This window comes from Cervus canadensis, chromosome 2 (genome assembly GCF_019320065.1).
Source record: "Cervus canadensis isolate Bull #8, Minnesota chromosome 2, ASM1932006v1, whole genome shotgun sequence".
In the NCBI taxonomy this organism is placed as follows: domain Eukaryota; kingdom Metazoa; phylum Chordata; class Mammalia; order Artiodactyla; family Cervidae; genus Cervus; species Cervus canadensis.
Genome location: NC_057387.1, coordinates 104,161,087 through 104,188,395, shown reverse-complemented (window position 1 = coordinate 104,188,395; position 27,309 = coordinate 104,161,087). Strand labels below are relative to the sequence as shown.

Here is a 27,309-nt window from a genome sequence, read left to right as displayed (position 1 = left end):
GGAAGAGAGTTCAGGCCTTCAGCTACTCACTTCTCCCAGGACTGTTTGCTTCCAGGTTGCCTGAGACCCAGACGCTTTTGTTCCCCACCTTCTCCCCTTAAATGACTGCTTTCTGGGAGTTCACTGGTTTAGTCCAGTGGTAGAGTTAGCCTGCCAGTGCAGGGGACATGGGTTCAATCCCTGGTCTGTGAAGATTCCACATGCCGTGGGGCAACAAAGTCCATTTACCACAACTCCTGAGCCCCCGCTCTAAAGCCCAAGCTCCAAATCAAGAGAAGGCACTGCAATGAGAAGCCCATGCACTGCAATGAAGAGTAGTCCCCACTTGCTGCAACTAGAGAAAGCCCACCACAGCAACCAAGACCCAGTGCAGCCAAAAATAAACAAATAAAATAAAAATAAAAAATAAGTGACTGCTTTCTGAAGTTGCTCAAAGGAAGAAGACACTGGCAGGAAAGGTGGGCAGGAGGACAACAGATCACTGGGCCTAATCTCTGTGCAATGGAGAACTAGACAACTGACCTTCTGGAGGTCAGGACAAAGGGCAGGGATGGGGTGTGCAGGGCCCAGCTGCGCCTGCTCCTTCCGCCCCATCAGTCCCTGCAGCAGCAGCATCGATCCACCTTCCCAGCAAGCTCCCCCCTCTCTGCCCAGGCTGGGCCTGACTTGGCTTGAGGCCCACCTCAGCTGGCAGTAACAAGGGAATTGGGGGATCTACTTCCCGGGGCTGGGAAGCAGAACTACTTGGGGGAGGGGGGTTCAGAAGGAACTCCCTCCCTCCTTGGACAGAACACAGGGGAGGAAATCCTTCCCGGGTAGATGAGGGGGTCATCTGATGGGCCTAGGGGAGGTGTAGGGCCAGGACCACCCAGTTCGGAGCCGGAGCCGGGAGAGACCCGGAGCAGATTAGAGACCTGGGTAAGGCGGTGGTGCAGGCCTGTAATTACTCCCGGAGGAGCAGGGAAGACACAGCCCGAACCGGAGGATGATGGAGGAAGGGCCGCAGCAATGCTCCCAGGCCGGGTCTCTCCCCACCCCAGCCATCACCAGGGGAGAGAGAGCATAGCCCTTTTAGGGGTCTCCTTGTGACCCTCCAAGGCTCCCGACGTCCCTCGGGCGGATTTTGTTTGAGGTGGGTTTGGGAAAGATTGCAGATCTGAAGCTGCCGCCAAGGCCCCAGACCCGGAGCTCGCAGGCTCCAGGATGGGATTGGGGGCTCTCATCCCCGCTCCCCCCCGCTCCCCCCAGTCCTAGCGGCGCGTGAGTCACCCGAGCGCTCCCTACATAGTCGCCTCGCGCTGCGGCGCGTACCAACGCGCGGCCGCAGGGGGAGGCAGCTCGACGGGCGTCCTCTGGGAGCCGTAGCATCCCCTCCGCCGCGGCTGCAGGAGAGCCGTCCCCCGGCTCCAGGCCCCGGGCCCCAGGGCGGGGGCGCGGCGGGCGGGGCGGGAGCGCCGTCCCCGGGCGCTGCGGGGGTGGCCCTCCCCGCGTCGCACTTGGTACGCGCCAGCCGCGAGGCCAGGCCCAGCCCGGGCGGTACAATAGGGTTGGGCAGTGGCCGCGACTGGGCCGGCGCCGGGCAGGCAGAAGGATCGAGGCCGGAGCCGACAGACACTGGGCGGCCGGCGACTGCGAGCCCGCAGGCTACTAGCCGAGCCAGCCTCGACCTTCGCCGGAGCTCCCTCAGCCTTCGAATCGTTGCCCGCCGGGCCGGGCCGGGCGTGATGCGCCGCGGGACCCCTATCCTGGCCGCCGGCCGCCGCCGCCGTCGCCGCTGAGACCCCCAAGACCCACTCCCCCACCCCCAGTGACGCCGCAGCCATGGAGAGCGGCTCACGTTCGGAGCCGGGTACGGGCGCAGCCCCAGGTATGCCAGAGGCGAGATGAGAGAAGGGGATCGGGGGGCCTCGGAAAGGGCGAGGATGAAGCCGGCCCACGCGGCGGGGACCCCTCCCCCGCCGCGCCCTCTGACCACTTGGAAGTTTAAAAATAAAGGCTGCAGCGGCGTCGGCGGCTCTGGGCCACCGGCGCATCTTCTGACAGCTACCCCTCCCCCACCCCGGGCGCCGGGACGTCCTGGGCGCCGGGATCCCTGGGGGCCCCGATGTAGAGTTGATGGTGACCCCTCCGCCCCAACCCAGTGCCACCTCGGCTGCCCGGCCCCTACCGTCCTCCCCGACCCACCCCAGGCCTCCTCTACTGAGCTGGGGCGTCTGTCCCCCTCCCATTCCCGGTGGGCACGTGTGACCCCAGCCTGAACGAGTGTGTCGGGGGTTCAGATTCTCAGGCCTGAAGCCTTGCATACCGAAGCCTAGGCCCTGGCGCCCCCCGCCTCCCCACGCCCAGGCCCTGGCCCAAACCTCGCCCCCACCCCATCCCTCCAGCTGCCGCGCAAAGGGCCTGTTGCTGCTGCCCGCCGGCCGGGAGTGGAGGGAGGGGAGGGAGGGGAGGGGGAGGTCTCTAGCGGCTGCTGCCAAGTAACCCGCCGGATAAAGGCAGGGGGAGGGGGAGGCAGCATTGTTTGGGCAGAGGGCGGGAGCTGGGGAGTGGGCCGATTCCCTTGCAGCCTGGCCTGCTCTGGAGCCCACCCAGTCCGATCTGGGGAGGAAGGGGACAGAAGTATCTATCTCAGGGCCTGAGTGTTTCCCAGAGAATGGGGTGAAGGCTTGAGGTCGACACTCCAGGGACCTGCCACATCATTCCTCAGCCTGAGGCTTCTGATACCCCCCACCTTACACACACACACACACCCTCCCTCCCTCCCTGTTTCTCTCTTCAGGCCCCTGACCATCAAAGCTCTCTCCCCGCCTCACTCCACCAACCACCACAGTGCCCAGGACTTCTGCAAATCCCATTCGGATCTGGGAGCAGCTGATGAGGGGGTGGGGACAGGTTTCTGGTTGGGCCTGGGGTTGGAGGGAGGGATTTCTCTTTCTCTTTCTTCCTGGAAAGGGAGGGAGGAGCGTGATTACTGAGGACCCAAGCTCTCTTCCCACTGACTCAGGGGAGGTGGCCCCAACCCCACACCTCCATAGAGTCCTAGAGCCTAATCCCCGTCACCTCCCTGCCCCCTGGGGCGTGGGCCCGGGATGAAACCATGTCTGTGGGTGCAGAGAGCCCGGGACAAGGTGGAGCCGCGTGGTTGTGGGTGGGCTCCACCCCATGCCCTCATGGGTGCTTGGAGGGGACCCTGTGGGTGTGGGAGCTGGAGGATGCAGGGGGGAGGCCAGCAGACCAGTGTGGTTCAGGAGGTTTGTAGGCTGTGCCAGAACAATGGCACTTTGGTCTGTCTTGGCTCTGCTGAGCCTGAGAGGGGACACCCAGGGAGGCCTCGCCCATGTCCATTCCATCTGCTTCCTGGCCCTCTGCAGCTGAGGGTCTCTGGCACCGGTGTGTACGTCAGGGCCTGAGTGGTGGTGATTACTGGGCCAGAGATGAGGGCTGAAGTGAGTGGCTGGTTTATAAGCAGGGCACCTGAATGGGATATCTGGATTGAATGTGAGGGCATGGGTGGGATGCTTGGCTGTGCTGGGGGGACCGACTGGGTCCTGAACACCAAGTCCTGAGTTGAAAAGGCTTCTACACACAGGGATGACCTAGATGGAGTTACATGAGAACGGGGGTCAGGATGGTGGCTGGTCTGTACCAGGTGAAGTTAAAGGTGACAAGGGCCCCGTGAGTCAGGAGCCTTCAGGGAGTAAAGGTGATGCCCACTGCGTGTGCCCTGTGAGAGTCTGAGGCATGGGTCTGAGACATGGAATACATATGACGTGATCCCTGCCCTCTCTGAGTTCTCTTTGCACGTTGAGTGTTAACAGGAGGCAGCATGGAGTAGGGGACAGGTGTGGCCTGCAGCCAGTGACCTACCCTCTCCAGACAGAGTTCATACCCCTGGAAAATGGAGGCAGTGTTATCAGCCTTGTGGGGTTAATGTTAGAGACGATGTACCTAAAGGAACCTGGCACATGGATGCCCGCAATACAGTGTTATTAGCATTACTGTGGTTATGCTCATCGGAACTGGTGCCAGCAGGGAGGTACGAAATATGGGGAAAGTAGGAACAGGAGTGGGGATTTAGTTTGCTTGAGAGTATAGACTCCAGAATCAGTTTAAGTCCCCCCTTCATAACTTACTACTAAATTTTCTCATCTGTAAAATGACAATAATGCTGGAAATGATCTCATAGAGACATTGGGATCATTAAATTAGAGAAATGCATAAGACACTTAGGAGAGGCCCTGGTAAATAGTTAATGCTCAGTAAACGCTATTCATTTTTGTTGTTATTATTTTTAATTCCTTTGGAGGCCTGAGGAGGAGATGTGATTAATTAGAACTTCAGGAGGTAAATGTAGGCCAGAGAGCAAGGCAGAGATGAGTTCTAGACAGACATGAGCCGGGGTGTATCTGGGGAACAGAGGGCCCCATACTTGAAGTGGAGCATTTGGAAACAGGAGAGAGCCCCAGGGGGTGGGTGCAGCCATCCCGCGCACCTATATTGATGCCTGCCCTGTGCCAGCTCAATCCTGGCTGTACAGATGACAGGGACGTGAATCCCAGTCACCACCCTCGGGGAGCTCCAGGTGATGCAGTGGTTGGTGGAATCTGCTTGTGGAAGACTTCACAGAGGAGGTGTTTGAGGTGGACCTGAATTGATGAGAAGAAGATGGGCTGCCTCTGCACCTCTCCACATATAGCAGCCAGACTGGCTGGCAGCTCCCACGGATAGCTTCTGTCCCTCCTGGGGCTGGTGGGCCCAGTAATGAGGCCTTAATGAGCCCCTAATGTGCAGTCACGCATATGCAAATAAGGAAGAAGGGGCACCAGGCCAGTTCACTCCCCCTCCTCCAGGGATGGGCATCAGCTGGTGGCGGGCAGAGCTGAGGGAGTGGGGAAGAAGCTGAAAGCGGGGCCCAGCCTGGGGTGGTGGCACTTGAGAGCCATCAGGGCAGTTCTCAGGCCTGGCCAAGGTTGGGAGTTTGGCCACAAGCAGCTGGGAACCGTGTCCTTGGGTCTCCACTGGGCCTTGGGGCCAGTGAAGCAGCCAGCAAGCCAGGCTCAGATAATGCAGCTTTGTTGGCGGTGGCAGCTCTGCCTGGCACTCCGGGGCACGGCCTTCGGTGTGTCCTCCATCACCTCTCAGCTGCAGCTTCCCCCCCGAGGGAAGAGAGAGGGTGGGAGACGCTAGAGAACCTGGGATCTAGCGCATGTGTGCTCAGTCGTGTCCTACTCCTTGTGACCCCAAGGGCTGTGGCCTGCCAGGCTTCTCTGTCCATGGAATTTTCCAGGCAAGAATACTGGAGTAGGTTGCCATTTCCTGCTCCTTACCAATGACAAGAGGAAATAGACCCCCCCTGGTGATCCTACTGATCTCCTGCTCTTATTTATCAAGGACCTTCTGTGTGCCAGGCATAGTGCTTAGCATGTCCTGTGCATTGTCTCATTTGATTCTCAAAACTATCCGGGATGGACTAGTATTAACCTCATTTTATTTATTTTTTCAAATTTTCTTTTTTATTTTTGGCTGCATCATGCAGCATGTTGGATCTTAGTTCCCCAAACAGGAATTGAACCTGTACCTCCAGACCCCCCTGCAGTGGAAGCACCGAGTCTTAACCACCGGACCACCAGGGAAGTCCCACATCCTCATTTTATAGATGAGGCTCAGAGGGGGAAGTAACTTGCTTAAAGTCACACAGCTAGGTGCTGGCGGAGGAAGGATTTGAACCCAGGTGTGTCCAGCGCTAAAGCCTGTACACCAAATCTCTATGCTGAGTTAATCATGGCCAAGCCAGCTGGTGATAGAGTCGGACTTCACTTTCCTTGCAGTGACTGGTCTTCTCTGGGCATCGTGGTCTTAGGGACCCTGTAATCTTTTCTCTGGGAGGCAGAAGTAGAACAGCAGGGCCCTGGGTCCCCTATCCGTCCTGCCAGGTTGGAATCTGAGCAAGTCAGACCAGAAGGAGGCCCTGGACTTGGGCAGTGGTTACAGTTCAGCCAGCGGGCCATCCTCAGGCCTTGGCTTAAGGCCGGGCCTCTGCCCTCAGCTCCTAGGCCCCAGCGTGGGCAGCCCTGCTGGGGCTGAGGGAGGGCCGGGCTGCGGGATGGGGTCATTTCCTGCCGCCTAAAATAACAGGAAGTGGGTGCTCCTGATTGGAGGCTGGGAACAATGGCCGCCAACCAGGCCAGAGAGCGCCTCAGATCTGCAGTCTCCGACGGGATCCCAGCTTTATCACCCACAGAGGCCCCGGCCTGGCCCCAGCGCCCTGCAGCGAAGGGCCTGAGGCCCAGGCTCCAGGACTGCCAGAGCAGGGCGCCCCTCTGCTGGCTCCCTCCCTCTCAGAGCTGGCTCAGCTGTGTCCCGGCGGGAGTGGTGCTGCCCCCTAAGGGTCCCCTCCGTCCCAGCCTCCCCATCAGACATCTCCTAGGGCTTGTCCTTCCTGCCCCTCATCCTCCCAGGAGAGGAAACCCAGGAGGCTGCCCTCTTTGGGTCACAGAGTGAAGGCACAGACTGTCACCCTGAGTTGAGTTCCAAACCCAGCTTTGCTACTCACCAGCTGTGTGACTTCATCTCTTGGAGTCTATTTCCTCATTTGTCAAATAAGGTAATAATATCAACCCCATAGGATGGTGGTGAAGGTGAAAAGGACTGAGGTGTTAAGGGTTTGCCTGACGCAGCACTAGCTCTTGCTGCTGTTGACTGGGCTTTCCCTGGGCCCAGGTAAGGAGTGCCTAGAGGGGCAGGGCCGGAGTGAGCTGGATGACGCACGCTGCGACAGGGTGTCTCTGAGTGCTGTATGCACCTCTGAAGTTTCATCTATGTTCTCAGAGGGGTGCTTGACTCCGTGAGTGTGTGTGCGGATGTGCGTATGGATTTCTGAATCCCAGCAGTAGGTCAGTTTTCCATATGTAACAGGAGAGAGAGAGAGAGAAAGGAGTGTCTTGTCCCCCGCCATTGTGTGGGCTCTGTCCACATTGTCTGGATGTCTCCCGCTGGCTGTCTGCAGTGTGTACTGTCTGTCTCTGTGTGTGTGTGTCTTTGCCCCTCTGTCAGCCTCCCTGTCTTCATTTGTCTGCTCTAGTGCGGCCGCCTAAGGAGCTGCTGTGGGAGCCAGAAGGGCTCTGGCTAGAGGTGCTGACCTCTGCCGTCTGGGCACCGCCTCCCCTGGGCACTCCCTTGCTCTGCCTCCTGGAGGAGGGCCATTCACCCCCGTCCCTGCTCAGGTGCCCCAGTTCTTGACTCCTGGTGGCCAGCCTGGGCAGGAGCCTGCCTTCCCTGCATTCCTGCCCTCTGAGCTCAGTGCCCGCCGGCCCCACCTGCACCCTTCATCTTCAGGGGGGAAACCCACTGAATCACTTCCTACTTCGGGGAATAGGCAGGAGCCTTGGGGAGGGGTTATGTGACACCCACCAGAAACAGTGTGACATAAGGGTTTTGTCATCAGACAGCCTTGGGCCCAGTCCTACTTCTGACACTGACGTGAGCAGTCACTTAACCTGCCTGAGTAAGTGTTCTTACCTAGGGAACGGGCCTTCCATAGCACTTTCCCTTGGGGGCTATAATAAGAACTTAGGAGATAAGGGAGATTGCCTGGTTTACTGTAGGGCTTCAGCAAGTTAGTTTTGTTTCCCTTCCTGGATTTAGGAGCTGGCCGGGCACACACACAACTCTGATATGGTAGAGACATTTAGGGTTAGAGAGGCTAGATGTTGGAACAGCTAGGGGTTTTACTGTTTTATCCATCCACCCGTTCATTCATCCATCCATCCATCCATCCATGCATGTGTTCATTAAGCAGACACAGAATTCCTTCTCTGCTGGACAGATCCTGTATAAGGCTCTGGGCTGCAAAAAGGATTGTCTCCACCAGCCCTCACAGGGACAGCAGGCAGAGTAAAAGGGCAGACTGAGTTATGGGTATTGTGAGAGGAGTTTTGGCCCAGGAGCAGTTGTTGGGGTGGGAGGAGGGAGGGATGAAAGGCAAGGACTGCCAGCACCCAGATGGTGGGGGTAGGGAGTAAGCACCCTGAGACACGTGACCGGCCCTCCGAGACACTTGGCCCTGATCTCTCTGCAGTCCCTCTTGGGTTTTTGGAGAAAACTAGGCTAACTGATCCTGCAACCGGCTCCTGCACCTTTGCCTTGCCAACACTCTTTGTGCCAAGAAATGAATGCAAACTATCTGTCGTTTATCTAGTTCTTAACAAATACTTATGGTCAATATCAATATCTCAAAATAAAACCTCACAGTTCGACACAGACCAAAATAAAGTGAGGTGGCTGAAGGATCGCATTTGATGATTGAATATGGGAATAATCAGATATTGATTTAACCGTGCCTAGATAATTAACCAAGGAATTCATTTGGCTTAACATAATTTGTTCCAAATAACACAGTCCTGATGACATTTCATCAGGGTTGGCATAATTCTCAGGAAAGTATTTGTATTCAGGGTCAGTAATCCGCCAGGTCAGAAGAAGAGTTCCAAACATGCTATTTACCTCCTGAGAGGTTTTTCCTGTTGAATTGCTGGAATCCACACTCATTATTACTTTTATTAACTTCTCCCTGAGTACCTTAGTCCAGGAAGCTGCCCAAATTGAGATGGAATTGTTTTGCTTCTCTTCAAGTGTTTATCCCTTTGCAATACATTGCCACACGGATCTGCTCACTATTAGGGTGAAAATCTCCTTCTCTGTGCATGTGCTTTAAGCGAGGGTGGCTTCCTAATACAGCGATTTATTCTTATATAGCAGCATTTCATGACTGTCTCCACGTACTGGGCACTGTGGTAGCTGCTGTGGCAAGCAGAGAAGATGCAACCCAGCCCTTAGGGGGAGGACAATAACAAAAAAACCAAACAAGGAAGTTTAAAATTGTAACAGTCACAGTGCTCCAAATAAGAGGCATGAAGCCATGACTACATATAATGAAAGAATTTATCCTGTTCAGAGAGGCCCAGGAAAGCTTCCCCAAGGAAATGATGCCTCAGCAAAGATCTGAAGGGTGAATGAGAGTTAAGTAAGAAAAGAGAGAGGGGGAAGAGCTTGTGCAAAGGCCCTGGGGCAGAGGGAGTGTTCAAGGCTACCAGAATTAAAAGGTCAGTGTGGCTGGAGTATAGACAGCAAGTAGGGAGCAGAGGGGGGGCCTCAAGAGGTGTGGGAGAGGGAGGCAGGGACTTCAGACTATGTTGGACTTGCATCCTGGGCTCAAGAATCTTGTGTTTCTCTTCAGAACCATGAGAAGTTACTGGGGAGTTCAAATAGGGAAGAGACCATGACCAGATTTGCATTTGAAAACAATTACTTTGGCTACACTGAAGAGCAGAGCTGGAAAGGGTGTGGGTAGGATGATGACGGGAGTCTGCAGTCATCCAGGGAACAGAGGTGCTGATGGTATCTGCCAGGGAGGCGTTCATTGATATATTCATTCAACAAATAGCTGGGGAGCCACCTCCGTGCCAAGCTCTGTTGCTGTTAGAGACGGAAGAGCTAAACAAAGTATAGACGAAAATGTGTGCCCTTGTGGAGATTACCTTCTGGAGGTGGGAGACAGTGTTAAAGTGGTGCTAGTGCTTACTGAGAAAAACAGAGTTGGAAGGAAAAAGAATAACAGTTGGAGGACTTCCTGGTGGTCCAGTAGCTGAGACTCTGTGCTCTCAATGCAGGGGACCAGGGTTTGATCCCTGGTTGGGAAACAAGATCCCACATGTCACAACTAAGACCCGATGCAGCCAAATAAAATATATATAAAATCAAAATTTAAAATATATGATATATATGTGTATGGAAACTGGAATGGCTGGGTTGCCGTTGACTGAGATAAGGAAAACGGGAAGAGGAGCAGGGTTTTGGAGAGAAAGATCAGGAGTTCAGTCTGGGATGTTAGATTTGGGGCATCAGTAAGACATCCAGGGGTGTCAGGGAGGCAGTTGCATGTTGGGGGGAGAAAATTTTTTAAAAAAAGAATTCAGTTGGAAAGGGGAGGGAAACTTCACCTACAGTTTGTAGTTTTAAAGAGGGGATCAGGGAAGGCTTGACCGAGAAGTGACCCTGGGGTGAAGACCTGAAGGGGGTGAGGGAGTAAGACATGCAGGATCCGGGGGCAGAGAGTTCTGGCTGAGGACCCCGAGGCAGGAGCGTGCCCGGCACAAATAAGGAGCCGTGGCCCGGAAGAGACGAAGCGGGGGAAGACGGGGAGGAGAAGAGGAGGCCCAGAGGTAATGGGCCGCAGAGCAGGGATCCTGAAGGGCCTTGAAGGCCACCAGTTGCCTTTGGTTTTTCCTCCCTTGAAGTGTGGGGCGTCTTTGGAGGATCTTGTCAGTTCTCCAACCAGGAACTGAACCCAGGCCATGGCAGTCAAAGCCTGGAATTCCAACTACTAGGCCACCAGGGAACTCTCAATCTGACTGATTCTTTTTTTTTTTTTTTTAAATGGAGGCTAATTACAATATTGTGGTGTTTTTTGCCATACACTGGCATGAATCAGCCATGGGTATACATGTGTCCCCCCCTGCCCTGTCCCGAATCCCCCTCCCCCGACTCATTCTTGAACAGAATCATTCTGCTGCTTTGATGAGAAAAGACCCAAGGGGAACAGAGGATGGCAGTGGGGAGTCTTTCATGAGAGATGATAGAAGATGATAGAAATGAACCAAGATGACAGAAATGGAGCTAGAAGTGACTGGATTCAGAATATACCGGGCATGTGGAGCCAAAAAGATTTACTGAGGCATTAGATGTGAGGCATGAGACAAGAAAAGATCCTAAAATGACTCTGAAGACTTTGGGCCTGAGAAACTGGAAGGGCTGGGTTGCCATTGACTGAGATAGAGAAAACTGGAGGAGCAGGGTCTGGCAAGGGAAGATCAGGAGCTGAGTTTGGGATGTTAAATTTGGGGCCTCAGGAAGACATCCAGGGGTGTCAGGTAGGGAGTTGCATGAGCGAAACCAGCACTCAAGGGAGAGGTCTGGGCTGGAGATACAAATTTGGTTGTCATCAGCAGAGCGATGGTATTTAAAGCCATGAGTCTGGATGAGGTCATCAAGGGAATATGTGCAGACTGACGGGAGACGAGGTCTTCACCGGGCCCTGGGGCGCTCCAGTGCTAAGAGGTTAGGAAGTTTAGGAGGGACTGGCAAAGAAGCCCGAGAAGTCACAGCCAGCAAGGGGAAGGAAAACCGGGCGAGTGTGTTGTCTTCAGGGCCAAGGGAAGGAAGAGCACCGAGGGCTCAACCGTGTCAGATGCGGCTGAGAGGTTAGTAGGGTGAGGCCCAGGAAGTGGCTGCTGACTCAGCAATGTGGATGTCACTGGTGTCCTTGAGAAGAGCGGTGTCATGGAGCAGTGGGGGTGAAGGCCTGCCCCAGTGGGCTCTTGTGGCAGAGATGGGGAGAAGTAGACCAGTTCTTCCAGGGGTGCTGTTTGCTGAGTTCCTGCCAGGTACCGGAGGTGATGTGCCTACTCACCATAGCTCCCAACACCACAGGCCCCACACTGGGAAAACCGGAGCTCAGACCTGCCTGACTGAAGCCGGACACCTTCTGCCCTGCCGCATCTGAGCGCCAGATGCAGGCCCTTCCAGGCCTCATCCCGCCACTTCCTCCCAGACTCCCCTTCACACGGCAGGTCTAATCAGAAGCAAGCTCACTGTCTTGCCTGCTGGGTGTGATTTGCCTTGGTGCAGACAAACACCTGCCTACCAGTTTTCCTTGCAACACCTGTAGCCTGCACAGGTGCCAGGAGAATGGCAATAAACAGGCCTCACCCTCAGCCTTCAAGCTTTGTGCTTACGTACCTAGGCCCTTTGACCCCAGACAGTCCTGGGTTCAAATCCTGCGTCTGCCACGTACTAGTTCTGTGACCCTGAATGAATCATTTAGTGGGGTAAGCGTTGATGGTCTCTTCTGTTCAACGAGGGTAAGACTCTCTCAGAGTTCATATGGAGATGCAGGACGGGGCTACAACGTGCCCGGCTCAGCTCTCGGCGTGTAGGAAGCGTTCACTAAAAGACTGCCACTAGCTTCCTTGCCCACCCGGACTGGGGAGGGGTTTTCAGGTGGTCGGGAAGTAGACTAGCAGTGACCAGGCAGCCTTTTGGAGCTGGTGTGGGGAGGGACTGGCAGAGCGGGAGGGACCACTGGGGAGACAGGGCCTTGGCTGGGGCTCTTGCCTGGAACCCAGGAATCTAGAAGGGCAGGAATGAGGGGAAAATAGTGTGAGCCTCAGACGGTGTCATTGTGTAACATGTGTTACCTCACACTGTCTTATGCAGAGGCCGGAGGGTGTGGGGGTTAGAGCAGGGACACTGGTGACCAACACTGGTTCAAGTCCCGACTCCTTCTCTTCCCAGCTGAGTGGCCTTAGACTTCACTTAATTTCTTTTCGCTTTACTCTCCTCCTCTATCTCAAAGAAATATTTACAGTGCCGCCTTTAGAAGTATTGTCATAAGAATTCAAACTATGGCGAAGGAAATGGCAACCCACTCCATTATTCTTGCCTGGAGAATCCCATGGGCAGAGGAGCCAGGAAGGCCACAGTCCAAGGGGTCTTAAAGAATCAGACACGTCTGAGCCACTTTCACTTCCACTTCACGGAATGATTTTCAAGTCAAAACTCACTGTCATAATAAAGTTCTCTTTAAACATAAAAAAAAAAAAGAATTCAAACTAATGTGTGTAAAATACTCTCCCCATAGGAAGCTCTCAAGAAATATATGCATGTTAGTGGTTACTGTTGCTACTAACGCTCATCACAGGCCTACTGTCTGCATTTTACAGAAGAGGAACTATGGTACACAGAGGGCCTGTAACTAGTCCAAGGTCACACAGTCACTGGGGAGGCCAGATAGTTAAATTGTCTGCCTTCGTCAGAGCCCACTGGACACCCGTCTCCCTGAAGACGGTCCCCAGAGTTCCAAAGTCGACTCCTTAGGAGTGTCCTCTCTCTGTTCATGCGTTGTCACCCACAGGGAGGGGGAATTGATCACCTCCTGAAAGGACCACCGTTCCTAGAGCAGAAGGCCCCACGTGATGGAGGCACCTGGTGAGAGCAAAAAACGCTCCTTTCGATTGACCTTTCCATGGGCTGTGGCCCTGATCCCTCAGCCCAGGCAGCGGGTGTGTTCCCCATCTGTCCCCTCAAGCTCCCTAGACGGCAGCAGTCGATGGCACCAGGGCTCAACCTGCAGAGACTGCTGTTTGGCAGCTTCATAAGACAAACAGGAGGAAAGAGGGAAGTGCTGTGTCCTGGCCTGTGAACTGTTCCAGGCATTTCACTGACATCCCTACCAGCTTGGGCTTTTATAGTCCCCATTTTACAGATATGAAAACTGAGGCTTAGAGAGGTTGAGTGGCTTGCCCTAGGTTACCAAGTCCCTCTCTTCCTATCTTGGGGTGGTGAAGTCAGAATCGGGCCCTCGGCTGGCTGACCCCTAAGCCCGTTCTTCAGTTGCTCACACGTGTGTGCGTGGACGTGTATACATCAAATCATGTGGCTTCCTTCCTTGGCACTTCGGTGTCTTTTACAAGGACCCTGAAATGTTAACGTCCTACAAGAAGAAATCAGGGTGGCTGGGAAAGAAAACAAACGGTGAAATGGGTGTAGCCAGTTGCCTTCCCTGTTGGAGATCCCACCTGGGCATCCCACTGTGCCCCACTTATATCTTTCCTCCCGGCCAGTCCCAAACAGGCCCTGAGCACTGGGTGTTGGGATGGGTCCTGTGACCCCAAGGGAAAGCAGAAAGTTGAGGAAGGGAGACGTGGAGACCAACCTTTACTTGTGGTTCACTAATTACCCCCAACTTCTCAGTTTTACTGATACACTCTCCTCCCTCTGCCCCTTTGCAAATGCTCTTCTCTTTGCCAGAACCCTCTCTGCCTTGGTTTGCTAACTCCAGCTCATCCTAGACCTCAACTTGGCTCTTCTGCAAGAAGCCCCCTCAGTATAGGTTAGCCATCTCTGCTTTGCTACTCCAGACATAGTACTTATTCTATACTGTAATTGCCTCTCTGTCTGTCTGTCTGCCCTGCCAGAGTGTGGGCTCTGCAGACGCAGGGACTGTGGCCATTTTCTCACTATTACATCATTAGTGTCTGGAACAGGGCCTGGCACATAGAAGGAACTTGATAAACACGTACGAATAAATGAATATCAACTGGACAAGGGAAAGAGCTACATGTTGAACTGATGGTAACAGATGTTCTGTCTCACTCTCTCCCCCCTCTTGTGTTTTACTTCCAGTTATGGCAGCCAGGACCCCTCCAGAGCCAAGACCCTCTCCAGAAGGTGACCCCTCCCCACCGCCGCCGCCACCACCGATGTCAACCCTGGTGCCCGACACTCCCCCAGACACGCCTCCCGCCATGAAGAACACCACTAGCCCCAAGCAGCTTCCACTGGAACCAGAGAGCCCCCCAGAAATGGTAGGGCCTAGGCCAGACCCCCAGCAGGAAGAGTCCCCTTCCTCAGAAGTGAAGACCAGGGGACCCACCCCACCAGCCACGGGCCCACGGGATGCCAGGCCTCCTCGAAGGAGCAGCCAGCCATCCCCGCCAGCAGCACCCGCCTCTGACAGCCCTCCCACCAAGCAAGGTATGTGTGATGTCCCTCGTCCCGGGCCCAGTCCCAGCCCTGGGTGATGCCCCCAGAGGGAGTCTCCTGGGCCCCGGAGGAGGCGCTGGGGGCAGGGCCCTGAGGCTGACTCCCCTTTGAGGGGAACCTCGTGACCAAAGTCTCTCCTTATTCCTTTTGTTAAGACGTAAAGAAGGCAGGAGAGAGACACAAGCTGGCAAAGGAGCGGCGGGAAGAGCGGGCCAAGTACCTGGGTAAGTGCGTGACAGCTCCCCTTCAGCCTCACCGCCATGGACATCCTGTTAGTAGCACTAACCCTTTGGGAACCTCTGTTATGTACACTGTGCTAAGAGCAGTCCATTTATCTCCCTCAACCCTGTACCCATTTTGAGGATGGGGAGACAGAGGCTCAGAAAGATGAAACCCTTTGCCTAAGCCACACAGCTAGGTGGAGGAGCTGAGATTCAGACCCAGAAGCCTCATCTCACCCCATGCTCTTAATCACAATACGTCAGCAGGCCCCAAAGTTAGACAGGGACCTGGCCCTAAAGAGCTCACTTCTCCTTGGGTGCCCAGAGACCACTACGCTAGTGGGGGTGGGGAACAGGCCTCCCGCCGGGGAAGCCCTCATTCTGAGGCCTCAGCCCACCTTTAGCATGCCCTTCAACTTGAGGGGGAAGTCTCAGAGCACACGCACCTCCCCACCAGGCAGGCAGCGGGAAAGACCCACCCCGGGCCGGAGGAACAGGCAAGGCCACTCAGAGCAGACACTTGGGGGCCAGGATGTTCACACCCCCGGGGTTCCTTTCCCCCGCTGCAGCGGCCAAGAAGGCGGTGTGGCTGGAGAAGGAGGAGAAGGCCAAGGCACTGCGGGAGAAGCAGCTCCAGGAGCGCCGGCGGCGGCTGGAGGAGCAGCGGCTCAAAGCCGAGCAGCGCCGGGCTGCCCTGGAAGAGCGGCAGCGGCAGAAGCTGGAGAAGAACAAGGTGCGTTTGTGCTGGGTTCTGGCCAGGCGCGCGTGGCTCTGTGTGCACACATCTGCATGCAGGCTCGGTGTGTTCACATGTCTGTGTTCACACGTGCAGTCGGGTCCCGTGGGGCCTATATCTCAGCATCTGTGCAGGCACGTTTGGTTCTGTGCGTGCCAGGATAGGCGCCTGTAGCCATGTGCTGTCATTACATGTGTGTGTGCGTGCCCCGGATGGGTGTGTGTAGGTGTGCAGAGATGTGTCTGTGTGCGTGTGCCAAGTGAACTCCTAGTGAGGTGAACCCTGGCTTGAGCACTATGAAGAGATGAAGGGAAAGGGGGCCTGGCTCTGGTCCAGTCCTCAGGCTGAACGCAAACCCAGCTCCAGGGTCAGAACCCTCAGTGCCAGGGGTCCACGTGGGAGACCCGGGCAGGGGGAGTCCCACCCGGTCCTCAGAGAGACAGCTCATAGGCTCAGGAAATGAGTCAAGAACAATGAAAAGCTCCCCAAGAACAAGTTGAAAGGGATCTGTTGCAAACTGTCTTTAGTCACAGCGAGGCCTCAGTAGCCTTGGTTACCCGCCATGAGTCAGGGAAACCTGCTGGGGTGGGGGAGGCATTGTCCTGGGAGAGAGCCTTTCTCCCAGGTAGGAGGCAAGCTGCTGAGCCCAGACCTCTCCCCCCCGGCCCCCTCCCCACCAGGAGCGCTATGAGGCAGCCATCCAGCGGTCAGTGAAGAAGACGTGGGCTGAAATCCGGCAGCAGCGCTGGTCCTGGGCAGGGGCCCTGCACCACAGCTCCCCAGGACGTAAGACCAGTGAGTGGGCTGGAGGGGCTGCGGGGTGGGAGGGGGAGGCTGGGGCCTGAGAAGTGGGGGAAGGGAGCAGCTTCCGTGCCGGGAGCTGGCAGCTCCCCACAGCAGGTATGCCTTGCTTCATGTGCCTTGTGTCTTCTGGAATGATCTGTAAACCCAAGTCTGTAGAACCAAGTCCTGTCCAAGGACTTCCACTATCAAGTCAGAGGTGGGTGCTCTTCATTCGGTTTGCTCTTTTTAGATTAGCCTTCTTTGCTCCCGTCAATTACTATTAGTTGATTGATACAGAAAAGAGCACTTTAATACCCTGCAGACACTGGATATTTAAAGGAAACTATCACCCCAATGTACCTGTCATGGAAGGTAGATTTTTGTCTCTGAGTTTTCTTTACGTAGGGCTATCATGGATCTTGGTCTGACATTTTGCCGGCATGTATGTACTGCTGTGTTTGGATGTCTTTATGTAATGGCAAGATTCGGTATTTCTCATTGTACATCTTTTGGTGTATATGCTCATGGATCTGTGCATTGCGAGTCTTAGTACGTGTTTGCCTTGATGTGTGAGTGGCCTTGTGTACCTCACTGTGGACTCCCAAGTCAGACAGAATTGGGTCTGGATTCCCAGCTCCGGCCCTTGTGGTGTGACCTCTGACTTCCTGCTCTCTCACTTTCTTTATCTGTAAAATGGGGATAACAGTACTACTTGCCTCCGAGGTTGTAGGTAGATGTTTGGGAGAATCAAGTGTGGTAACATGTGTGTGGTGCCCAGCACAGTGCCTGGTACATGGTAAGCACCCAACAAATGTCACAAATATGATTAAGTGGCTTTGATGTGTTGGTGCCCGTCTGCATCTGGGTCTGAGCCTTTTTCTGTGGCTGTTTGTGTCTCTGTGTCTGTGCATGTCTGCACTATCGGGTGCATGCACAAGTACCTGTCACTCTATATGCCTGTGCGTGCATGTCTTTGTCTTTGTGTGTCCCTGTGAATATGTGAATTTGTGTGCGCGCCTTTGACCGTGGGTCCTTCTGTTTAGGAGCATCTGTATTTGCTGCAGGACCATGGGTGTTGTAGCCAGAGTGCCTTGGCTGGGCAGTGTCAGCAAGTGCCAATGCTGGGTGGTTGTGGGGGAGGGGCTGCAGCACCCAGCCCTAGGGAGTGACTTCCTGGCCAGGAAGGCTGTAGCGTCTCCAGTTTTATTCCATCTCCTTCCTCTGTTCCTTTTCCGTCAGCTCCCCAATCCAGGTTGTCTCTGGTCACCTACCCATCCCCGCCTCCAGAGCCAAGTCTGCCTCCTCCCCCCCTCCCTAGCCTGCCCACTCCTCCCTCTCCCACCCTGCCCGCGGAGCATCCTGCATGGAAGGCCTCAGTGCCCCCCCTGGCTCCCGTCCGGCCCGGCCCTAATGCCGTGTCTTTTCCCCTCCAGGTGGGAGCAGGTGCTCCGTGTCGGCAGTAAACCTGCCCAAACACGTGGACTCTATAATCAACAAGCGGCTCTCAAAGTCCTCTGCCACGCTCTGGAACTCCCCCAGTAGAAGTAAGAGAAGGCCCAGCCCTCCTTCCTCCAGAGCTCCTTGTAGTCCCCTCCTGGTAGCCTCTTCCAGAGCTCAGCAAAAACCTCAGGTCCCAGGAGCCCTCACACACCCCAGGTCTCCACCCCCACTCGACCCCGCTTGGGGTTGTGTACCCCTCGGGGGAGCCGGCATTTGCATCTGGGTCCTGAGAACAGAGGTGCCCACAGGGGAGAACAGAGGGCAGTGACCCAGCAGGCAGAGAGCCTGGCTAGAGCCTCAGGAGCAGGTGGGGATGAGAGTGGGGGTGGAGGGTGGGAATGGGCCGGCAGCCTCATCTCCAACCACAGCCAGCTGGCCTAGGCCAGCCTCAGGCAGGTGGCCTTGCCCGGGAGTAGCCGACGAGCCTGGGTGCTGTGTATGCAGGAGCCCTCTTATTCTGCCTCCACCCTGGAGGGCCCACGCAGCCCTGCCCTCTCTGCCTTCAGAGCCCCAGCCATGGCCTTGGCTGGTTCCAGACTCGTGGCCACCCAGGGTAGCGCAGCCCCTGCGTTCCCACCATGTCGTGATGTCACAAGTGAAGGGGCCATGGTAGGAGTTATTTATAAGTTTCTCCAGCTTTTATTTGGTTGCTCTGTTGCCCAGCAACGAAATCAGCTGCTGTTACCAACCCCACCTGACTGAAGCTTAAAAATAACCCAGCAGCTGAGGGGACAGAGCAGGGTGGCCCCGGGCAGCCAGGCCCCCTAGCAGCCTCTCCCTGGCATGGGAGACACAAAAGCTGGGCCTCTTCTCAGTCAGAGGAGCACAAGGGCCCTCACTGTCCCAAATCCCGTGGGGGGCGGGGAGGGGGGGCTGCGGGCAATGCCTCCCTAGGCCAGCACTCTGAGGGCAGGAGGAGCAGAGCCCTATAATGGGACATAGAAGTTGGCAACTGGGTACATCACCAACCTTGGCTGTCTCCTCTCTATAATCATAGTTCAGTGCCCTTTCACCTGGGGAGAGAGGTAGGAGGGACCTCTCTAGCCCTGCAGGAGGTTGCCATGGGAAGCGTCTTGTTGCCTGGGTCTGCGGTCGAGGTCAGACCCCAGGGCGGACAAGTGTAACCTCCATGACTAGGGGGAGAGTCTGAGACTCCTTGGGCTCCGCGTGGGGATGTACCTGGCCGGATGTTCCGGATGCCTCTGCTCGCCCACTCTAGCCCTGCAGTAACCTGCTTCTCCCGGCATTCTCCCCCTAGATCGCAGCCTGCAACTAAGCCCGTGGGAGAGCAGCATCGTGGACCGTCTGATGACGCCCACCCTCTCCTTCCTGGCACGGAGTCGCAGTGCGGTCACACTGCCCCGAAACGGCCGGGACCAGGGTAGGGGCCGCGGCCCTGGGAGAGCCCCCTCGAGGGGCGGGGCAGGGGCCAGCCACGCCAGTGGACCGCGCCCCGACCGCAGTCATCCCTCCGCAGCCGTGCCACTGTGCCCGCGCTCAGCCTCCGCCAGCCCGCTGACGCCGTGCAGCGCCCCCCGAAGCGGGCACCGCTGCGCCCCCGCCGGGGAGCGCGGGGATCGCCGCAAGGCCAGCGCCGGGGGCAGCCCCGCCCCGGCTCGCCTCCGGCCCGAGGCCTCGCCGGTGAGTGGCTGGCGGCGCAGGTGGGGACCCGGTTCCTGTGCTGGGGAGCTTGGGCGCCTCTGACCTCTGTTTCCCCTCTCCCTGCTCTCCTTAACCCTCCTCCCCAGGTGCAGAAAAAGGAGAAGAAGGACAAGGAGCGGGAAAACGAGAAGGAGAAGAGTGCCCTGGCCCGGGAGCGCAGCCTCAAGAAGCGCCAGTCGCTGCCTGCTTCTCTGCGCCCACGCCTCTCCGCTGGCAACGCAGAGCACAGGTGGGCCCGACAATGGGGCAAGGCCTGCTACGGCCAGGCCAGCTCGCCAGCCATTCATTCATAAATATGTGTCATGCATATTTGCCAGCCATTCATTCATAAATATGTGTTGCTGTAGAGGAGCCTGGCAGGCTACAGTCCATGGGGTCGCAAGAATCCCAAACGACTTAGCGACTAAACAACAACCCACCTCTAGAAAGAAAGCTCCTTGAGAACAGAATTTTTTATTTTTCTGGAGTGTTTTGGTCACTGAAGTACCCTTACACATAGAACCAGTGCCTGGTAAGCACTCAAGAAATACATGCTGGACAAAAGAATGGTCTTGCCAGGTACTGTGTTCTGGGTGCCGAGCACACTTCCCTGAGCCAAACCAGGCCTCCTTCTTGCTCTTAGTAATCTTACTGGCTCTTGGGGAAACAAACAGGAGTCAAAGAATCACAAATGAATATGTAATTACAAACTGGGATATATACACTAAATTATGTTTGTGTGAGAGCACATGAGGTGGGGGTGCTGACCAAACCTGGGAGGACACTTCCCCAGGAAAGTGACATGCTCAAAGAGTGTGTGTGTGTGTGTGTGTGTGTGTGTGTGTGTGTGTGTGTGTGTGTGTGTGTGTGTGTGTGTGTGTGTGTACACTCTGTGCCCTCGAGGTCTAACTCTTCTTTTTCCTCTCAGTCCCAAATCCAAGGCCCGGCCATCCTCTCCCTCCACAACCTGGCACAGGCCTGCCTCCCCCTGCCTCAGCCCAGGGCCAGGTCATGCTCTGCCCCCAAAACCACCATCCCCCCGAGGCACCACTGCATCACCCAAGGGGCGAGTTCGGAGGAAGGACGAGGCAAAGGAGAGCCCCAGTGTGGTGGGGCCTGAGGACAAGACCCAGAGCAAGGGCAAGGCCAGTGACGAGAGGGAGCCTGCAGCCCTGGCCTCACCGGCCCCCTCGCCTGTGCCCTCACCCACCCCAGCCCAGCCCCAGAAAGAGCAGCCCACAGAGATCCCTGCAGGTGGGCAGGGAGAGAAGAGGCCAAAAGGTGGGCAGGGCAGAGAAGCCAGCTTTGCCTGTGAGTGGGAGGTGGTCAGCGGTGCGGGCTGCCAGAGACGCTAGGGAGTGGATGTAGGAAAGAGGAGGTGCCTGCCAGAGACCAGGACCTCAGTGCTCGGAGTCGGTGGCAGAGGCTGGGTGGGTGGGCCGCCGGGGTCGCCCTGAGGTCCAGCAAGCCACAGGGGTATGGAGGTGGGGGGGATGGGAAGTGATGGAGGGGTCTGGGCTGGTCGGTGCATGCTGACTCCTGGTTCCGGATCCCGCTCCAGAGACAGCTGTCCTGACCTCACCCCCAGCCCCTGCTCCCCCGGTGACTCCTAGCAAACCCATGGCTGGCACCACGGACCGAGAAGAGGCCACTCGGCTCCTGGCCGAGAAGCGGCGCCAGGCCCGGGAGCAGCGGGAGCGGGAGGAACAGGAGCGGAGGCTGCAGGCCGAAAGGGACAAGTGAGCACGCCCTCGGGGACCGAGGAGGCCTTTACGGGGCTGGAGAAAAAGCCGGGCATGAGCCTGAGTCTCCTGTGTCCCCCAGGCGAATGCGAGAAGAGCAGCTGGCTCGGGAGGCCGAGGCCCGGGCGGAACGGGAGGCGGAGGCCCGGAGACGCGAGGAGCAGGAGGCTCGGGAGAAGGCGCAGGCCGAGCAGGAGGAGCAGGAGCGGCTGCAGAAGCAGGTGCCCCCGCGGGCCGGGGCGCGGGCGCCTCCTGGTGGCGGGTCGGGGGCCGGCTGGAAGGGACCGCCGGAGGCCGGCCGCCTAAGGCTCCCGGGGCCGGGGGGGTCTTTGGCAGAAAGAGGAGGCCGAAGCTCGGTCCAGAGAAGAGGCGGAGCGGCAGCGTCTGGAGCGGGAAAAGCACTTCCAGCGGGAGGAGCAGGAGCGGCAAGAGCGCAGAAAGGTACTGCGAACAGCTGGCCGAGTCGTGAGTGGGAACAGCCCCCGGCTCGGTCCGCACTTCTTTAGAGGCGCTAGTGGGGCTGGGAGGGGGCGCTGCCTAGGTTGCAGAGGGTTAGGTCGAGAGGCAGTGGGGGCGAGATCAGCTTCCTGGCCTGGAAAGAACTGGTGTGAGCTTGAAGGGCCCCCGAGACTCCAGGACCAGGGCTAGCTGGTGGGAGGTCGAGGATTAGGGCCGGGCTTGGGCCTAACCGGAGTGGGGCTTCTTTCCGAACAGCGCCTGGAGGAGATCATGAAGAGAACTCGGAAGTCAGAAGCTGCTGAAACCAAGGTCAGGATGCCCCCAAGAGCGGTGTTGGGAGTGGAGGTCCGGTGAGGAAGGAAGGGAGGTCGCGGAAAGGCATTCAGGGTGGAGGAGCGAGGCTGTCCAGGATCTGGGGAGGGGGGTGGGGGGTGGGGTGGAGAGAAGAATTCAGCGGCCCAGTCGGGTGGGGCCAGGGATCCCCTTGAGCCTGACTGCTCTTCCTCTTCAAAGCAGAAGCAGGACAGAAAGGAGGCGACGGCCAACAATTCTAGCCCAGGTAAAGGCCTGTTCCCCTCCTCTCCAGCCCCAGCCCTCAGCCTCTCCCCCACCCCTAACTGATGGCCATTCCTTCCCAGGGATAGACCCTGCGAAAGCTGTGGAGGCTCGGCCCTCGGAGCTGCAGAAAGAGGAGCTGGCCCCCCAGGAGCCTCAGTGGAGGTACCAGCTCCCAAGCGCAGGGCCCAGGAGCAGGGAGGCAGGGTCAGGCTGGAAACCGTAGGGCGCCTGGGCTGTCCCGCCATGGGAGCGGGCTGAGCGTTGGCCTCTGCATCCACAGCCTGCCAAACAAGGAGTCGCCAGGGTCCCTGGTGAATGGGCTGCAGCCTCTGCCAGCGCACCAGGAGAACGGCTTCTCACCTAAGGGACCCTCTGGGGACAAGAGTCTGGGCCGGACGCCAGAGGCTCTCCTGCCCTTTGCAGAGGCAGAAGCCTTCCTCAAGAAAGCTGTGGTGCAGCCCCCGCAGGTCACAGGTAGGGATCCCTTTCTCTGGGACCTGCATCTCTAGCTCCCAGCAGCCTTCCCTGGCCTCCTCCGCCCAGCCCTTTCTTCTCCCAGCTCCATCAGAGGCCCTCTCGAGCTCTGCCGAGAAGACCCCCAGCCTGGTTCTGGGCTTGGAGCCTGGTTTGCCCTGACTGTTACCTCCTGCTCTTTTCCCCAGAAGTCCTGTAAGGGGTCACCTCGGATCCAGGCACAGCTATGCGGGCTCCCCTGCATCATCTACCAGGGTGTCTGGAAGAGGAGACAGAACAAAGCCGGAAGTGGCCTGGGCCCCTGGGGGTTGGGTCCTCTCTGTTATTTTTAACCTGCACCTTATAGACTGATGTCTCTTTGGCTGGAGCCAGACCCTACCCCTCAGTGCATTCGTGTGCTCACACGCGCGGACACCCCCATACACACACATACACTCACAGCCTCTCTGGCTTCCTCCCATGGGGAAGAGCCACCTGTAGTATTTGCCTTGGTTTGGTGGGGTACAGTGGATGTGAATACTGTAAATAGCTTGTGCTCAGACCCCTCGGCGTGGAGGGGGCGGGTGCAGGAGGCAGACCCTCCCAAGACTCCCTGGGGAGAGCTTCCTCCCTCTATTTAACTGTAACTGAGGGGGAACCCAGGTCTGGGGATGGGGGGCACCTTGGGCCACAGGATATTGGTTGCTTTAGGGGTACCCGTGCCCCCTGCCCTCGCCTGGAATCAGTGTTACTGCATCTGATCAAATTTCTCCAGAAATAAAGTGAGAATAATTCTGCCAGTCCCGTCTGTCCTTAGGGCTGCCACTGGGGTTGGGAGCAGGCATCCTCCTGAGTTCTGAGAAGAACTTGAGGACCCAGTAGCCTGCGGATATCCAGTCCTACTTGGTAACCAGTCCCCGAGGTCCTGCTGGCGGCCTTCCATTTTGTCTTTCATTCATTCATTTAGCAAAAATGGTTACATCTACTCTATACTAGGCAGTGAGCTCTATGCCAGGGATGCAAGGAGGAAGAAAAGACATGGGTCTCTGTTCTCTTGGAGTCGACAGTCTAGCAGTGAGCATCAGGGACACAGGAGACCTCTCAACATCCATTCCCATTGCCCCTTCCTCATTCCAGAGTCCTGATTTTGTGCAGGTGGCAGTCTTCCTCCTGGATCCCACTATGTACTTCAGCAGAGGTGGCTCCTAAGCCCAGGGGTGCATCGGGATTGTAATCGATGGTCCCAGCCCCCTTGCGAGTGATTGGTTTAGGTAGGTTTATGTATCTGCTACAGTCAGCAGATACGAAGAAAACCCTCCCTCATTTTTTTTTTCCTCCCTCACTTTGAAAGAAAAATACCAGGTGGGAGCCAGCCTCTAAGGTGACTTCCCAGCATCTCCCACCCCCTAGTGTTCACACCCTATGTAGTCCCTTCTCGTGTAGGACCAGGGCTGGGCTGAGTGATGATAGAATACAGTGGCAGTGGTGGGTGTGTCATGTCTGAGATGAGGTCTTAAAAGACACTGCAGCTTCTGACTCAGTTGCTCTCTCACTCTGGAGAAAGACAACAAGCACTGCATTAGAAACAGCCTTATGGAGAGACCCACCTATGGAGGCATCAAAGCCTCCTGCCAACAGCCACACGAATCAACTTGGGAGTGGATCCTCCAGCTCCAGCTAAGCCTTCAGGGGACTTCAGCCTTGGTCAATAGCTTGACAATAACCTCATGACAGACCTTCTGCCAGAATCACCAGCGAAGCCTCTCCAGTTAAAATGTCACTTTAAACTGCCAAGTTCTATGACAACTTGTTACACAGCAGTAGTTAAGTGAGACACATCAAGGAGGAGAAAACCCTGTTGGTATGTCCTACTGTGAGGCCTGGGATTGCTGTATCCATCCTGCTAACCTGAGGATGAAGACAACATCAAGGGGACAGAGCAGCGAGACGGGGAACACTGAGGTCCTTGAGAACACCACTGAATTGACCCACCTCAAAACTGGTCCTACCACTGGACAACTTCCCTTGTTGTTTAAGCCAGTGGAGTTGGGTTTTCTGTTATGGTGGTCAAAAGCTTCTAACCCATCTAGGGACATAGATGATAAATATATAAATGCATTTCTGAGTGAGCTAGGATGAAGGAAATGAACTGGATGAAAAGCTCATCACAGCAAGACCTACTCAGAGAAAGTGTCCTCTAAAGATGCAGCATTTCAACTTGACCTGAAGGATGAGAAGGAGCCAGCCATGTGAAACAGAGCAAGAAGAGTTGCAGGGGGAGGCCTCAGTATGTGAGAAGCCCCAGAGGAGTGAGAGCAGGACCAGGGCTGCTGAGGGCCCTGAACTGTGGCAAGAGCCGGCCAGAGGTGGAGAGGTGGGCGGGGCTGAGTCACAGGTATCCAGGATACAGGGAAGGTGCGAACAGTCTCCAGGCGCTCTCCCCATCTAGCTCCTTTGACACCCCTCCCAGCCCCCAACTCATGCATACTGAGGCAGAGATGCCATTTCCCTGAAGGCAGTACCCTCTGAATACTGCGGCTGGAGAATCACTTATTCATTTATTCATTCAATCAGTTGTGGAGCACCAGCTAAGCACCAGAGGGATATGATGGTAAGAAAAACCAGACTTGGAAGCTCTTGGAGCTTCCTGGTGGGAAAGACGGGTATGAACCAAATAACCACACAAATGGAAACATAAAATGTGGTTAAGTGCTCTGAAGATGGACTATCTGAGTAATAAGAGCACCTAACAGGAGGATCTAGGTTGAAGTCAGATGAGATATCCTTGAATAAATGGTGTTTAATCTGAAATTAATGATGGCTGATAGATGCTGACTGAAGTCAGGAATGGAAAAAGAGGAGACAGAACATTTTCTAGACAAGGGAAAAAGCAAGTGCAAAGGCCTTGCACAGAAAGGAGATATGTTTCAGTATCTGGAGGAGTGTAAGCAAATCTGAAGGAGTTTTACTCATCACTGGAGTCCTCAATGTCTGGTACCATAGGCACTCAATATTTGTTTAAGGAAGGGCTGTTGATAGAGATTATCATACTGAGTGAAACAAGTCAAACAGGGAAGCACAAATATATCACTTATATGTGGAATCTAAAAAAAAAAAAAAAAAAGATCCAAAAGAACTTATTTACAAAACAAAAACAGACTTACAGACATAGAAAACAAACTTATGGATACCAAAGAGGAAAGAAGGGGGATGGGATAAATTAGAGGAGTTTGGGGTTAATAGATACAAACTCTTATCTATAGATAACCAACAAGGGCCTACTGTATAGCACAAGGAACTATATTCAATAGCTTTTTAACTTTTAATAAACTATAATGGAAGAGAATCTAACAAAGAATATATATATATATATATACACGCACATATATAAAATAAATTGGCTACACACCAGAAACTAACACAACCTTGTAAATCAACTGTGTTTCAATTTAAAAAAAAAAGAGAGGAGGAGGTGGCACTTGGCACAAACTGAGCCAGACCATGTGGGGCCTTGTAAGGCTGCGTCAGGAGTCTGGATTTTATTCCAAGGGCCATGGGAAGACACTGAAGGCTATTAAATGGGGTGGGAAAGGTGACATGGTCAGACTGGCATTTTTATTAGAACTCTCTGGCTGTTGGGTGGGAAACCAGTAGGGACTTGACTGTAGGGACTTGACCAGTTAAGAAGTGATTACCAAGATCCAGACAGAAGATGATAGAGGCTTAAGCTCAGGAGACAGAGATGGAAAGAAGGTGTTATTTAGTCTCTAAGTCACTCTTTTGTGATGCTTGCGATGCCATGGACAGCAGCCCACCTGTCTCCCCTGTCTATAGGATTTCCCAGGCAAGAATTCTGAGTTAAAAAAAAAAAAAAAAAAAAGAATTGTGGGTTGCCATTTCCTTCTCCAGGGGATCTTCCCAACCCTGGGATCAAACCCGCATCTCCTACATTGCAGGCAGATTCCTTACCACTGAGCCACCTGGGAAATTCTTGGAAAGAAGTGGGCCACATGAATTTACTTATTTATTCAAGAAACATTGAACACCTACTATGTGCCAGGTGCAGAGGTGCTGGAGATTTTCAAGCACACAGAAACTGACATGGTCCTTATGCTCATGGAGCTTACAGTCTAGTGGAAGAAACAGACATGAGTTAAATAATACTTACCAAATGGACAGTTACAACTATGACAGATACAGGAAGGGGAAGCATGTGGGGCTAGGAGAGTGAGTAATGAGGGACCTGCCCCGATCACAGAGGTCAAGGAGGATGTCCTTGAGAAAGCAATGCTGGAGTGGAGATCTGAAGGAGTAGGAGTTAACAGGACAGAAGGGTGGGATTCACTCCAGGCAGAGAAAACAGCAGGTGCAAAGGGCCTGTGATGCCCCTGGCCAGTGCATTTGAAACAGAATAAGGAGGAGGATGGGACCAGAGAAGGAGGAAGGACCAGACCATGCAGGGCTTTATGGGCCATGCTAATAAGAGTTTGGTCTTTATTGCAAGAGCCACCAAGAAGCTGTTGAGAGATTTCAGCAGGTAGGTGAGAGGATCAGAATGAGGATTTGAAAGGATTATCAGATGGGACTTCCTTAGCCATCCAGTGGTTAAGACTCC

At 55.3% G+C, this 27,309-nt stretch overlaps 1 protein-coding gene across 13 annotated transcripts; it reads left to right on the top strand.

The window, feature by feature from the left end:
- The first annotated feature begins 1,733 nt into the window (after positions 1 to 1,733).
- MAP7D1 (MAP7 domain containing 1) lies at positions 1,734 to 23,494 on the top strand. Of its 13 annotated transcripts, none has more exons than XM_043461906.1 (18): positions 1,734 to 1,867; positions 14,242 to 14,592; positions 14,757 to 14,825; positions 15,392 to 15,555; positions 16,239 to 16,353; positions 17,775 to 17,885; positions 19,100 to 19,222; positions 19,319 to 19,482; positions 19,590 to 19,732; positions 20,411 to 20,736; positions 21,044 to 21,221; positions 21,307 to 21,445; positions 21,561 to 21,665; positions 21,939 to 21,992; positions 22,200 to 22,242; positions 22,322 to 22,403; positions 22,522 to 22,715; positions 22,904 to 23,494. In XM_043461906.1, exons 1-18 carry the CDS (start codon positions 1,822 to 1,824, stop codon positions 22,912 to 22,914), a joined length of 2,418 nt encoding a protein of 805 aa, XP_043317841.1. In that variant the 5' UTR covers positions 1,734 to 1,821; the 3' UTR covers positions 22,915 to 23,494. The 13 variants fall into 13 exon arrangements, with proteins under 13 accessions (XP_043317841.1, XP_043317838.1, XP_043317845.1 ...); XM_043461903.1 differs by having other exon boundaries at positions 20,411 to 20,763; positions 22,197 to 22,242; XM_043461910.1 differs by lacking the exon at positions 17,775 to 17,885 and having other exon boundaries at positions 16,239 to 16,344.
- The last annotated feature ends 3,815 nt before the right edge of the window (positions 23,495 to 27,309 follow it).